The sequence below is a fragment of the Salvia hispanica genome, chromosome 3, assembly GCF_023119035.1.
Source record: "Salvia hispanica cultivar TCC Black 2014 chromosome 3, UniMelb_Shisp_WGS_1.0, whole genome shotgun sequence".
In the NCBI taxonomy this organism is placed as follows: Eukaryota; Viridiplantae; Streptophyta; class Magnoliopsida; order Lamiales; family Lamiaceae; genus Salvia; species Salvia hispanica.
This window is the reverse complement of record NC_062967.1, coordinates 28,399,056-28,413,328: the sequence shown is the minus strand read 5'-3', so window position 1 is coordinate 28,413,328 and position 14,273 is coordinate 28,399,056. Positions and strand designations below refer to the sequence as shown.

General features: G+C 34.1%; 2 protein-coding genes across 2 annotated transcripts; both read left to right on the top strand.

The window, feature by feature from the left end:
- Positions 1-547: 547 nt before the first annotated feature.
- Positions 548-2,439, top strand: LOC125214277 (NAC domain-containing protein 66-like). Its single transcript, XM_048115221.1, has 3 exons — positions 548-915; positions 1,175-1,446; positions 1,603-2,439. Exons 1-3 carry the CDS (start codon positions 744-746, stop codon positions 2,209-2,211), a joined length of 1,053 nt encoding a protein of 350 aa, XP_047971178.1. The 5' UTR covers positions 548-743; the 3' UTR covers positions 2,212-2,439.
- Positions 2,440-3,684: 1,245 nt separating this feature from the next.
- Positions 3,685-6,820, top strand: LOC125214278 (GRF1-interacting factor 3-like). Its single transcript, XM_048115222.1, has 4 exons — positions 3,685-4,042; positions 5,613-5,689; positions 6,100-6,184; positions 6,266-6,820. The coding sequence occupies exons 1-4, from the start codon at positions 3,965-3,967 to the stop codon at positions 6,629-6,631; spliced, it is 606 nt and encodes a 201-aa protein (XP_047971179.1). The 5' UTR covers positions 3,685-3,964; the 3' UTR covers positions 6,632-6,820.
- The last annotated feature ends 7,453 nt before the right edge of the window (positions 6,821-14,273 follow it).

The window sequence follows — 14,273 nt, the reverse complement described above, 5'->3', positions numbered from 1 at the left end:
TCATCAATTCGAAACTTGTGTGCGTAAACCAGCAATATATTACAAACAGAGAATCGAAATATTTCATCATGGAAAAATTAAAAAAGGGTAAAATTTCACTTTATAACACCCGATTTTTAATTTGCGAGGCGGACCAGAATTTGTCCAAATTCCATGGTTTTTTCGACAATATGCAGACAAGTATATAATCAAATCAAAATACATATTTCCAAAGATGACAAAACTTGGAAAGAGGACAAGAATAGGGAAAGTGGTGAATATGGTTGATGAGTGCATGCATGCATTGGTATAGAGTGAGAGGTACATCACAACCGTATGTATGTAATAAAATGATACACACAAAACCCTCTTAATCCATATGACTATATCAATACCTATACATAAAATTATATGTAAGAAAGGTAGAATATGATACACACATATATAGAAATAGGTATATCCATAGGCCCACCCTCACCATACACCATCATTGTCTATCATCACCATCATCATCATCATGGTGGTTGCCCAATTTCATTCCATCATCGGATTTTTAAGGTCCGAGGTCGCCGTTATGCCGGTGGCGGCAGGCACCGCGGTGGGCCCCAACCCCCTCTCTCTCTAGGTAGCTTCATCCCTTCATGGCCCCACCTCAGCCTCATCTTATAAAGTTATAATTCCATGCACAAAATCACAACCAAAAAAATTCCATGTTTTCTTTTTCTTTTTTATTTTATTTATGGTGATTGTGTTGAGATAGGAAGATGAGTATTTCGGTGAACGGACAGTCGCAAGTGCCTCCGGGCTTCCGGTTTCACCCGACCGAAGAGGAGCTTCTGCAGTATTACTTGAAGAAGAAGGTTGGTTCGGAGAAGATTGATTTGGATGTCATACAAGATGTGGATCTTAACAAACTCGAACCTTGGGATATTCAAGGTACCTTCTTCGTTTTTTTAGTCGTTAGTATAGAGAGAAATGCAAGCCTCGAGCAGAAAATCGTATATAGTGATCAATCTTTGAATGGTTGTTTGTCGCTTTCTATAAGTTTTAAATAAATGAAGACTCGTCGAAAAATAAATCAGATGTTATATGAGTAATTTTGTTTTGAACAATGTTTCAAAATGTACTACTTTTATGGTATTATTTATTTGGCGTGTTATGTAATTACTATTTTTCATTAAAATTTATGGTGTAGATAAGTGCAAAATTGGGACTACTCCACAAAACGATTGGTACTTCTTCAGCCACAAAGACAAGAAGTACCCGACGGGGACGCGCACGAACCGGGCGACGTGCTCGGGCTTCTGGAAGGCGACGGGGCGCGACAAGGTCATCTACGGCGGAAACTCAGCCAGAATCGGGATGAGGAAGACTCTGGTGTTCTACAAGGGCCGCGCCCCGCACGGCCAGAAATCCGACTGGATCATGCACGAGTACCGGCTCGACGACAACGCTGCTCCGACCTCGGTAAAGCTTTGCTTGCTACATACTCCCTCTGTCCCATTAGATATAAAACGTTTTCCTTTTAGAGTTGTTCCATAAAAAATGAAAAATAAAAACAACACTCTCTCTTCAGTTGCATTTAAATTTGTCCAATGTGATGTAAAAAAACATCATTTCAAGGTTTGTAGCGCGGCGGGGGAAGGCGGGCCGGAGGACGGGTGGGTGGTTTGCCGCGTGTTCAAGAAGAAAAGCCTCGGCCACAAAGCGTCCGACAGCGCGGCGTCATGGTCGTGCTCGTCGATGATGACCATGAATGCATGCAACGAGGCCAGCCTCGAGGAAATGCTTGGCACTCCCTGTATAAGAGATCTGGATACAGACGACAATAACAACAACAACGATAATAATAATAATAATAACGGCAACAACAGCAGCAGCAACAGCAGAAGATTCCTGAAACTTCCAGGACTCAGCTACTACCAACCACTCCACCTTCAAATGTTGGGCGACGACGTCGTCGCCGACTTCCCGTCATTCCTCCCTCAGCCGCCCGAGATCCAGGACTGGGCGGCGCTGGACCGCCTCGTGGTGTCGCACCTGATCAGCGACGCCCCGAGGCAGGGGTCCACCAGCTTCGACGATCCGCTGCTGAATATGCATCAGCAGCAGAGATCGTCGAGGCGCTACGCCGTGGCGGCGCATGATTACCAGAGTGAAGGCGATTTATGGAGCTTTGTGCCGACGGATAACGACCCGATGTGTGACGTGTCGGCCGTTCAGCCCATCTAGGATATATATTGTATAAAACAATATAGTTACATTAATAATGATGATAATGATAATAATAATGTGTTGTTACTAATAAGTCAGAGCGATTAGCTTAAGTAATTATTAATTGCGTACTGTTTACGTGACTGTACATATATAGTATTCAAGGAATTTGGAGTCTTTGGAAGGAATGTAATCAAATGTAGCATTTTCAATTAATTACGATTTTCAGGTCACTAACTACCATAATCATATTGTTCAATAATTGATATTATAGTGCGTATTTATTTTCACCAATCTGAGTAATGATGGCAGAAAAATCCATATGTACGTGTCACTCAAACATGAGGGGCAAAATCTTATGATATTTTTAAATATTAAAATTATAAGACAACGTTGCATAAGTTACAGTAAGATCGAACATGAGATTTTTGGTTATGCAGTTAGGTGTCCTTTTATGACTCTATGAAAAGTAGTCGTAAATAGTTGTACAATGATTGATCAAAACAGAACCAATCTCGGTTCGTGGTAACTGAAAACTTCATTAAATTCAGTATTTACGGGGTGGTTAACGATTGAAAATATCCAGTTTATTTGAAGGCAAAAATATATTGGATGACCAGCAATAGTGTTTATCACCCAAATTCTTCTTGCTGGACCTTATTTCAATTTCATACTGTATTTGCTTATTCTTTGGGCCTTCACTTTGGCTCAATAATGAATTGACATTCTCTATAGTTCTACTTGTAGACCTAATAGTAAGAGAAATGGAAGAAATTATTTGCAACGTTTGGTGATAAAGAAATAGCAACCAACAGATGAGAGAAGGAGAAAGTGGGCGTTTGGGGCCACACTTCCCTCATTTTAAACAACAATCGATCTAATAAACAGAACTCGTCAAATTGAGAATAGTGAAGAACATTGTGGTGTAGATCCTATTGCTGACAATGAATAACATATGATAAAAAAATGAAAATAGAGCACAATCCCAAATAATTGAGACAAAAGTCATTGTAAATTTGTAGTCGTATAAAGCGCTAGATGTCGAATTTAATGACAATTTCAAACTTTCATATGCTAGCGCTCGGCTTTTATCTGATTGAAATCCTACTTAGGGAATATTTGCATTTAGAGTAAGTAATTAATGAATTCAAAATAGAGAGGTTCATTTAGACTGAAACTTATTCTCTCCTCCTTCCATCTTATTAAAAGTGTGGCGTATTTCTTTTTAGGTCGTCCCATTATAAACGAGACATTTCATTTTCTGCCAAAAAACGACACTATATTTCTTTTACTTTATTTTCTCCCTTTTTTCTCTTAATTTTTTTCACTCGCGTAATAATCCGTGCCTAAAAGAAATATCTCACTTGAAATGTGACAAACTAGGGAGTACTATTTTTATTGCAATCTCATCTACTGAAATTTAATATCCACTTTTATATTTAAATTTTAAAAATTATTAGGGGTGTGATGTACAATTCACTAATGCTTCACAAAAAAAAAAAAAAAAAAAAAAAAGTACAACTCCACTTCTCCTTCTCTTCCACATTCCACCGCCAATTTGATGTTCTTAAACATCCTAATTTCGACAGATTATTCCCCTTTTTCAGCTGAGCAAGAGCAATTTGATCACGCGGGCTTAGGGTTTTATGCTTTCCGTTTCGGAAAAAGTAAAATAGAACTCAATCTCGATTGATTGCTTGGGTTTCGGTGGAGATTGTAAATTGCAAAATTTCGTAGTAATTTGTAATTAAGCAGGAGATAGATAGTAGAGATGCAGCAACCGGCGCCAATGTTTCCCGTCATGCCGTCGTTTCCACCTACAAACATCACCACGGAGCAGATTCAGAAGGTCATGCCTCTATCCATTTCCCCCAAATTTTAGGGCAAATTTATGAATTCGATGATGATGTTTTTAGCTTTCATCTGGAAAAGATTGGATTTTTTTAAAATTGATTAAATTCTTAGTGTGAATTAGTCTGTTACATAGTTCTAACCAATGTCAAGACTTTGCAAAAAAAAACTTTGATGATTTGATAATTGAAGAATTTAACTAGAGCAAGGAGTTCTATTGGGAAACTACTAGAGTTTACTAAACAAATGTCAAGACTTTGCATAAAAAACTTCAAGCACCTTCTGACGAAGTGGGATTAATAGAAATGCGGTTATCGTCGTTTTAAAGCCACGTGGTAGTTGCTAGAAAATCATATCTTCCTAGGACTGCAGTACTAATCATGCTTTGGTTGGTTATGGGAAGAGAATAGTGATTTTCGGGTTGTGTATCACCTGGTGTGGTGGGGCTTAAGAATGAAATTTCTCTAATTTATGAAGTTGTGAAGAGTTGTGTCAAAATCGGGAGTGGTGCAAGAGTTTATATTGTTCGGAAGTTAAGGTTTACTATTTGATTAAGCACTTTAGCACTAGTTATGCTTCGGTTGGTCGCGGAAAAGAATAGTGATTTCGGGGTTGTGTACCACCTGGCATGGTTGGAGGCTTAAGAAATTAACTTTTTCTGATTTATGAAGTTGCGTAGAGTTGTGTGAAGTTTAGCGGTGGTGAATAGAGTTTATGTCGTTTGGAAGTTGAGGTTTGTTCCATTAAGGATGCAGTCCTGTTATAAATTTTGTTGTGTCCGTTGGTTTAGGAGACTTTTAAACAGTATATTAGCAACAGGACTTTCGTGACGTGTCCGATTGAAAGTTTCATTCATGGGCTAATGTTTTTAAATGGCACTTGCTAGTTGTTTTAATCCATGGGCTAATCCCGGAACACAAGTACTATTCCATTTCAAATTTGTTTAATTGACTCCTCAAGCATAAGTTTTGTGTACAATAGAATAATAAACATTGACCGAATCTTTTCCCTTGAAAACGTGATCTAGTTTTTGAATTTTATGAAACACAATATGATCTACCATGTCAATACCATATAGGACTTAATCACCAACATCGCTTCTGGGGTTGAATCTAGCCATACAGCTTGCTTTGGGTGTTTCCTTGCTCCAATCTGAAGTTAATAGATGCACATTTTAACCATTTTTCTTCATACTTGATTTTTTCAAGTGTTGGATATATTATCATCAGAATGAGTTCAGCAACCAGCGGAACTGATCTTATATGCATATCTCTCCTAAGCAATTCATGGGATGAGGCAATTCTCATAAAATAATTTTCAGCATATAGTTGTGCTTTTTTTTGATGCATTAGATCCACATCATGCACCAGATCGGTTTAGAAATTGAAAAAAGGTTTAGTTTGAGTTTTCTAAATTGGGCTGTGCGTGTCATGATTCTTTTGCTTAGAAGTGATCCATGGCATGCATCTTCAGTTTCTCACTTGTATGTGTTACTGTATTACACATCATTATAGCATAATTCATCATAATATAATTCACGTTCTGATTATCGACAACTCATGATGCAGTACCTAGACGAGAACAAGAAACTGATATTGGCTATTCTGGATAATCAAAATCTAGGCAAACTCGCTGAATGTGCCCAGTAAGTTCTGCTGCTTACATGCTGCAAATTATGCTTACTTTTATCGAATGCAGAAATTACTTCAAATATTACTATGCTTACTCTCTCGTGATATTGTTGGAACGATCTCTAGCGCGAACATAATTTCGTGAATTCTTTTGTTGACAAGAATAATTAGTCTGATCAGATGGTTTCATTTTTTCAATACTCTTTATGAAGTCTAGATCAAGAATCTTTCGAAATTGAATTCTGGTAACAGGGTACCGACATGTTATCATACCAACGCATAACATTAGTTTTGTATGTGGGACACCATCGTATATAACCCCCCAACATGTCTGTTCAACAGCTAATTACGTTGTTAAATTGAACAGCTAAGTGAATTCCATGTATTGTTGTTTCGGGTATCCTTTTGATTCTGAATCAATCAGGTACCAGGCTCAGCTTCAAAAGAACCTGATGTATTTGGCTGCTATAGCCGATGCCCAACCTCAAACACCCACAATGCCTAGCCAGGTATTTTTTCAAGTCATGTAGGAGGATGTTTAACTGATGACATTCGACATGATTTGCTTATCCATGCATCGAATAATGCAGATGACTCCTCATCCCGCAATGCAACAAGGAGGGTTCTACATGCAGCATCCTCAGGCTGCAGCCATACCTCAGCAGCAAGGCATGTTCCAGCCCCGACCGCCACCCTTTAACAGCCCACACTTATTGCAAGATCCTCAGCAACATCCGAATAACCAACTGGGCATGAGGTCTGTCGGTCCCAACAATGGCATGAACCCCCAGCATACGGACCCCAGTCTTGGAGGGGCCAGCAGCAGCGTTCCCACTAAGGACACCCGCGGGGTAAGTATGCAAGATAAACCTGATAGTCGGGCTGCAGCCGGTCCTGATGGCCAGGGAAACTCTCCTGCAATTCGTGGCATTGGAGATGCGGAGGAAGCCAAGTGAAGGACATCGGCTTGGTGTTGTAGAACTAGCAACTTTTGTTCGACTAGATGTAGTGTTTCTTTTCGGGTTTGTTGTAATAGCAGAGGGAAGAATGAATGAATGATTGTCCATTGTAAGCTGGGGAGAAAAGCTTGTGTTGTAGCTGTAATGCCTTTGTTTTATCCTATAACTTAGTACTCCTTGTTTTAACTTTTTTAGGTCCAATTGTGAATTTTGTACTTCAATGTCTCATTTTAAAATTTTGACAATGTATATTAACGATTTGTTTCATTTGTCTCATTCCCTTGTCAAAATTTTAATATTTCAATTTTAGATAAGTTAGAAAAAAAATCAAGAATTTTAGTCAAATTTTGGTTTGTCCCGTAACTTTAAAAATTGGCTATAAAAATCATAAATTCTAGTAACATTTTTTTCAAATGGCATTGAAAATATTTTATGAGGATGAGACTACCTGTAAACTTTATCATTTTTTTCAACACACCAGTTCATCAAATTGAACTACGTGTGTGCTAAAATCAAGAATATATTACAAGTAGGAATCAAAATTTATTGCCATGAGAAAACAGAGAAAAATATTGAAAAACAAGCTTTTTATGGCTGATTTATAAAGTTGTGGGATAGATCATATAATTTGACCATAATTCACATTTATAGGCAATTTGCCCTTCAATTTTCCTTTTAATAGTTTGGGTTTAAAAAGTAAGCTATCCAATTATTTGCATAATAAATATTGATCACTGAGAATTATAATTCCCGATCCCAAACAACAGTCTTTACTTTTTCATTTTAGTTTCTCTCATAGAATTAATTCATGTTGTTTTTGACAAGTTTATTTCTCTTATGTCTAATGAGATGGTTTCATACTCCATTAACATTAATTCAATTACTCTTTCTTTCGATCTCCTTCACTTAGATTGAGACATCCCAATTTCCAAAAGGGAATACACTTCACTTAGGCTAGGACAGAGAGAGTAGATAGATTTCGGTCTGAAATCTCCTAAGAGTGTGGCTTAAAATGGAGCATGTATTAAGTGACATAATGTGTATACACGAAAATATTTTATCATTTAATTAAACATATGTGGTTATGTAGTTTGAGGTTGTTCTTCCTCGAAAGAATATGAGTTGGACAAGATGTGAGACAAGTGCATGTGAGTTTCAAAAGTAGGTACAATCTACAAGGATTGTTTTTCTCGCATATGAAGTCAACAACCAAAGATGTTGCCCCTGCTGCCATCCAACTTGTTTAAGCAAAATATCGTAATCAAACGATGAAACACAGTTTAGTTGGTAAATATTTTCTCTCGAACTAATAAGTTAGAACCACAATGCTGTTACAAGAATAGTTTGTCCAATGCTTTTATAAATTTTTTTCAATTTTGAACTTACAATTTCAACTATTGTTGGAAAGAATCTGGATAAAGATAAGTGGAATTTATACCCCACACAGTCTAGGAAGGTGAAGTTTTTGAGATTTTATATGTAAGTTGTCCCATATCGAGATTATATATAAAGTTGTCGCATTATGTTGCAATGAATGTGACTATAGCTTATTTTATTAAATCTAACATAAAATGGACATTTTAATTTGGTGGGTCGGGTCAAATCATGTCGTTCGGTTGGTATTGTTATGAATCTTACCGCTAGCCGTACGTACCAAAACAAAAAAATCGAACCAAAAACCGGTTCAAATCAGAATCTGAACTCTAATGCACACCATCATTCAACTTAGGGTTTCAGAAACATGTGTTCATTTTTTTTTTGTCCTTTGCTTACAAGTTCATATGAACAAGTACAACGTAGAAAACACTAACACAATATTATCGAAATGTGTCTTGAAAAATGTAGCAATATTTATTGGCAAATGCATGATTCTTCTTGAGGAGAGAAAACTTCCCAACCACACAAGCATTTTCAATCAATCACTTCATCTATCTACATTGTATGCATATATGTATGCACTCAAAGACAATGTATAGAGTTTACAACAAAAGTTCAGTATTCAGAAAAAACTTGAAATAAATAACTTAAATTTGAAAATTATGAAATTAGGACAATTTAATGGATGACAAAGTACTAGAAACAATATACATTTGTACTTGCAAATACTTACACAAATAATTCAAATGTAGGAAAATACAATTACTAGTAAACAAGGAAAATCAAACACAATAAACACCAAATCTAGATAAATCAAGAACGCAAATTGATGCAGTTCTAGAAAAAAATCATGATGAACCCTAGATCCAGGGGAAGACATTGATTTTAAAAAAATCAAAATTATTCATTTTCTAAAAAAAAAAAAATAGATCTAGAATCTTAGAATCAAAAAATTTCACAGATCTAATACTAAAAGGGATCATCAAATTCATGCTTCAAACGTTAAACATCCCAAGAAAAGGAAAATCATCTGACACAAAAACACAATCATGACATGTAAGAAAAAAAAGAGAATGATAAACAACCAAATTTTGTACAACCAAAACAAGATTATATTAGTAATTTTGATATGTTAATTAAATATTAAAATAATAGATATAATTAGTTAACAAATTAAAACCAATTTATTAGTCTTTAGCCTCATTTTCAATTTTTTATTTTTATATTTGAATTATTTCTCTATTATATTTTAAATTTGTATTAAAGTATGCATTAATTACATTTTATGGTTCAAAAAAATTTAAAAAAATTATACACAAATACCATAATATTGTGCATATTCCATATACTATATATATGTCTATACTTTTTAATTAAATGCATAAATAAATTATTTTTTTACTCAAATACACCAATTTTTGGTTGTACAAAATTTGGTTGCATAGACTTATTGGAAAAAAAACACAAACTAAAAGTATGAATGTAACTAATCATCACAAACCTTTCCCTAGATTCTATCCAAAGTCAAAACTGAAAAAAAAGTCAAGATCCCATTAATCATTACACAAATCTGCAAACCTACTCCTAAAATATCAAAACCAATCTTCCCCTATCTACCAATTTGTAAATGAAAAAAGCAAAATTTAATTCATAGGAGACTTTACCTTTGGATCAACACAATCGAAAAATCGGATAACGGAGCAGAAATTGGGGGGAATGAAGCCTGGTCCGAAGACTCTAGCATTAGATCTACAAAACAATTCTTCAAGAGTGAAGAAGAAAAAAAATAGATCGAAAAAGTCCTCGAGCCAGACAACATTCCCCTCAAAAAAATTAGCTCCTCTTTCATTTTTTTTGATGGAGTTTATTTGTATATAAAGCATGCACTAGAAAGTGAAGACGACATTTATATGTATAAGAGAGTGTGTATCTCACTTACGCCTAGTTTCAAGGGAGAGAAATGGAATTGTGGAATATGATTTGTTATAAAAGACCTTAATTATAAGAGCATTGTGTAGGTTTTTTTGGACCGGATCACAAAAGTAGGCTCTGGGGCCGGGCCTCGGATCCCTCTGTGAATCCAGGAATGATTTGCGGTCCGACCCTGGATGCTGTTGTGTTGCGGGGGGGCAATCGGACCGCAAAATCATTATTTTTATTATTAAATTTTTTCTTGAAAATTGATTTTTTTATTATTTATTTAATCATGTTTTTATGTGTATATATTCGAACAATCACAATTCCTTTATTATATTTTAAGGTTCTTTACAAAATTTAAATTATATTTGGTATTTAATTAATTTAGTTTTAGGAAAGATGAATTAAGTTATTTATTGTGTTTAATTAATGTAATTTTTAGTTAGTCATATTAATGTTACAAATAATAAAAATTTAAAATAGTTGTGTGTTTTTGCTTGATTTGAGAATTATTTTTTTTAAATAAAAGAATTAATCAAGGTTTAATTTCAAGTCTAGGATTATTGTAGAATTTGAGAGAGTGGATAATATGTTGGTGTTCTGGCCTGATTTAAGATACGAACAGAGTCCGTATTACTTCGGGTTAAAAGTGTTGACTGCTACACAATAATACACCTATGCATTCTCTATCCACTCTCTCTCTTGAAATTTGGACAAAATTTTCAAAAACACTTTAATTTCGAACTCTACTACCATTGGAATTTAAAGTTTTAACTAGATGCATCAAACAAGAACTCACTTTAGCAACACACACTGAAATAGAGGTGAAAAAATAGCATAAAAATGCAATGAAAGTTGTGTAACATAAAGAGATGGGTGATGAGTGAGTAATGATGGATGAATAATTTAACAAAAGAGAATCATTAATATGACACACAAATGAGTCAGAGGAGTAGTTGAGTTATTGATTTGCCCGATAATAGGCACAGCATTAATTAATCATGGCCCTCTTTTCTTTTCTTTGAATAAAGCTATGCATCATGGCATACAAGCTTAATTTTATAAATTTTGATAAAAATACAAATAATGAATTAATAATTTTAATTTATATGATTAAATATCTGTATATTATTACCTTTTATGCTTATTTTAAAATGATAAATTTTTTATTAAAATGGTATTTTAAGTTTATTAATGTTTTATTAAATCTTGAATCATATTTTTATTTAAATTGAAATTATACATAATAAATAAACAATAGAATTATTTTTATTATATGCAGATCATTAAATTTGATCAAATTTTGGTCTACCATTTTAAAAATCAGCTGAAAAGATTATAAAGTTTGAACTTATTCGAAAATGTCTCACAATAAAAAAAAATCTATTCACCTACACTTATTACATTGTTGATGTTTTTCAGCTATAAATATCGTTTTCTTTTTGATAAACAACATTATTTAATTCATAGACGACAATGATCACATGTAATCACAGGTAACATATCACGTACTACAATTCAACTGAAAAAATTCATCTTGAGATAATTAAGACCAAATCGAATTCATTACTTCATCCCACAAAAGATGTCATAATTGTGGGACGACACAGGATTTTAGGATGTCTTATTCCGTGTGTTAGGTGGAAAGAGAAAATATTACTATAATATTTATATTATTCTGATAGACAACTTTTTCTAAAAATGAAAATGTGACATGAGACAGACTTACAGAAAATGAGACATTTCTTTAAATTGCAACATTAAACCATTATTTATCTAAATTTTATGTTTTTTTTTTTAATTTGCCCATTTATTTGAATGCCATTCTACTCCTGCTTAATATACTTGTGACAAAGTTAGGGGACCCTCGTTAGCCGCGTGCCTTTATTTCTTTCTTTTGACATTTTCTGAAATGGTGATGAATTCGATATCACCACTATGCCTACTACCTATATAGCTAGCCTTATTTATTATTATTAGGCTGCTGTGTACCTATATTTCTTTTAAATCTGAAATTTTTGCTAAACTACAAAAGTTGAAAATCTAATGTACATACTCCCTCTATCCCATTAAAAATAAAATGCCTTCTTTTTTTATTGTCTCATTAAAAATAAAATATTTTTTAAAATAGAAACAATTCTATCTCTACTTTTTCATCTCTCTTATTTTACTCTCTTTTTATTAACTCACAAAACAACACTGTATAAAATTTCGTGTCGATTCTCAAATATTATATTTTAAGTGGGACGGAGGGAGTACATCATATTAAATGGATTGACTTCCCTGACCATCTTTTGTAATTTGAAATGAGTATAATAATAATATATGGTGTTTTTGATGGTGTCTCAAGTGAGATGTGACTCATCAATGAAATTTTTGGAAGGAGGAGAATGCCCTACACCCGAGGGTGAAAGCCAAATTAAAACATGTTCATTGTCACCAACAAATATAGTTAATGCGAAATGTACAATTCAAGAGCTTTGAATATATTTTCGATATCCACATACATATATTTACATATATTTATACAGGAGCACGATTTGTTGCTAATTTTTTCTTAAATTAGTAACTTTACTAATTCATAAATGTAATATATTACAAATATCAATACACTCTTCCTTATAAATGCCACGAATTATAGAAATTGAAATGTTATTATCAGTGATTAAGTTTTAGCTAAGTTGATTACTTGTTAAATAGGTGATTAATTGAAATCTCTTCTAGCATGTATGAAGTAGCAAAGCACACATGATCAAAGCGGCTCATCTAGAAAATTATTCTACATACAACCATAATGTGACTGTTTAACATCATTCATTTTTCTTTATGATAACAACAATTTAAAAGCATTCTGCAATAACTTCTATTTTTCAATTTTTTTAGGAAGTTACATACATCATTGTTTAATGCTATCTCCGTCCGTGAAAATTTGTCTCATTTTCCATTTCCGTTCGTCCCCCAAAATTTGTCCCATTTCATTTTTACCATTTTTTGTAGTGGACCTCATATTCCACTAACTCATTTCTACTCACATTTTATTATAAAATTAATATATAAAAGTAGGACCCACAATCTACTAACTTTTTCAACTCATTTTCTATTTCATTTTTTAAAACTAATGTCAAGTCAAAGTGGAACAAATTTTGGGAGACGAGGCAGTAGTTCTCGGCAATTATTTATCAATTTTGTGACAGGAATTGACATTATTATTATCTTACCAACACTAAATATAGTACTATATGTTTTCTCTAATTATTTTGATTTGTGAGGAAAACAATGTAATTGAATGGGGAGAGAGAGAGAGGCTGAGAGGGTAGGGAGCTATACTCTTATTAATCCTGCCAAATTGAAAAGTGCAATTTGTCCCAATTTGTTTGATTATTATGGTCAAACTGTCATTGTTTTCTGCTCTGCTTATAAATTACAAAAACAATTTAACTAGATATCATTGTTGGCAACAAGCCTACTCTACACAATACAATTTGTGCTATTCTACTCCTTAAGCTAGCTAGATAGTATGTCATAAACTATAATGTATTTTTATTAGTTTTATTCATTTCACTAAATTAATGTGTGCAACATTTTTAAAACAACTAGATTTATTTGGTTGCCTCAAAGCCTCTAATTTAACAATCACTGCTCGATGTGTCAGTAAGAAAGCTTAAATATATTGACTTTTGCTATAAATAAATTTGACTCAATTACCATTGGATGACTCAACTATATTAAGACTAATAAAAATAAAAAAATTAGTCCTATGCATTCTGATTCATCAAAAGTATGATTACACTAATGGGCTGATGGCAAAAGAACTATTTTGATTCAAGCCCATTTCCACACATATCCATTGTTCAACTATACATCATAGGAATTAAAATGGGCCCAATCTTTATAAATGCTAGGCCCATTTGAAAACCTAACCTGAACCACATTATAAATTGTTTGTGATAAGTTTAGTAATCTATTATTAGGATTTAATATTCAGTTTAATTACAAATTAATGAATTAATTGGCACAAAGTAAGATCTTTCATGCAAAATTAGCAATGTGAGAGCATCCGCATCGCGTCTCGATGCGGGCTCTATCTCGTCTCGAAGAGACGAGACCGCATCGAGACGGCGATGCGGCCTCCATCTCGTCTCGACAAGACGGGACATCTCGTCCCGTGTCTCCTTCCGAAGAGGCCGGCCTCGAGACGTCTCGCCACGCGCCTTGGCGACGTGGCGAGCTGTGGTTCGTGCGTGACGCCCACTCGCCGACCCGCGAGTGGGCGTCGTTTATATCCGTTAAAATTGATTTTTTATTTTTTTTCAAAAATCAGAAAAAATTCAAAAAATAGATATAA

Coding starts and splice junctions, on each gene's coding strand:
- LOC125214278 (XM_048115222.1), top strand. CDS start 3,965: ATGCAGCAACCGGCGCCAATGTTTCCCGTCATGCCGTCGTTTCCACCT. Junction 5,690..6,099: donor AAACTCGCTGAATGTGCCCA/GTAAGTTCTGCT, acceptor TGAATCAATCAG/GTACCAGGCTCAGCTTCAAA. Junction 6,185..6,265: donor CACCCACAATGCCTAGCCAG/GTATTTTTTCAA, acceptor CGAATAATGCAG/ATGACTCCTCATCCCGCAAT.
- LOC125214277 (XM_048115221.1), top strand. CDS start 744: ATGAGTATTTCGGTGAACGGACAGTCGCAAGTGCCTCCGGGCTTCCGG. Junction 916..1,174: donor CGAACCTTGGGATATTCAAG/GTACCTTCTTCG, acceptor TTTATGGTGTAG/ATAAGTGCAAAATTGGGACT. Junction 1,447..1,602: donor ACAACGCTGCTCCGACCTCG/GTAAAGCTTTGC, acceptor CATCATTTCAAG/GTTTGTAGCGCGGCGGGGGA.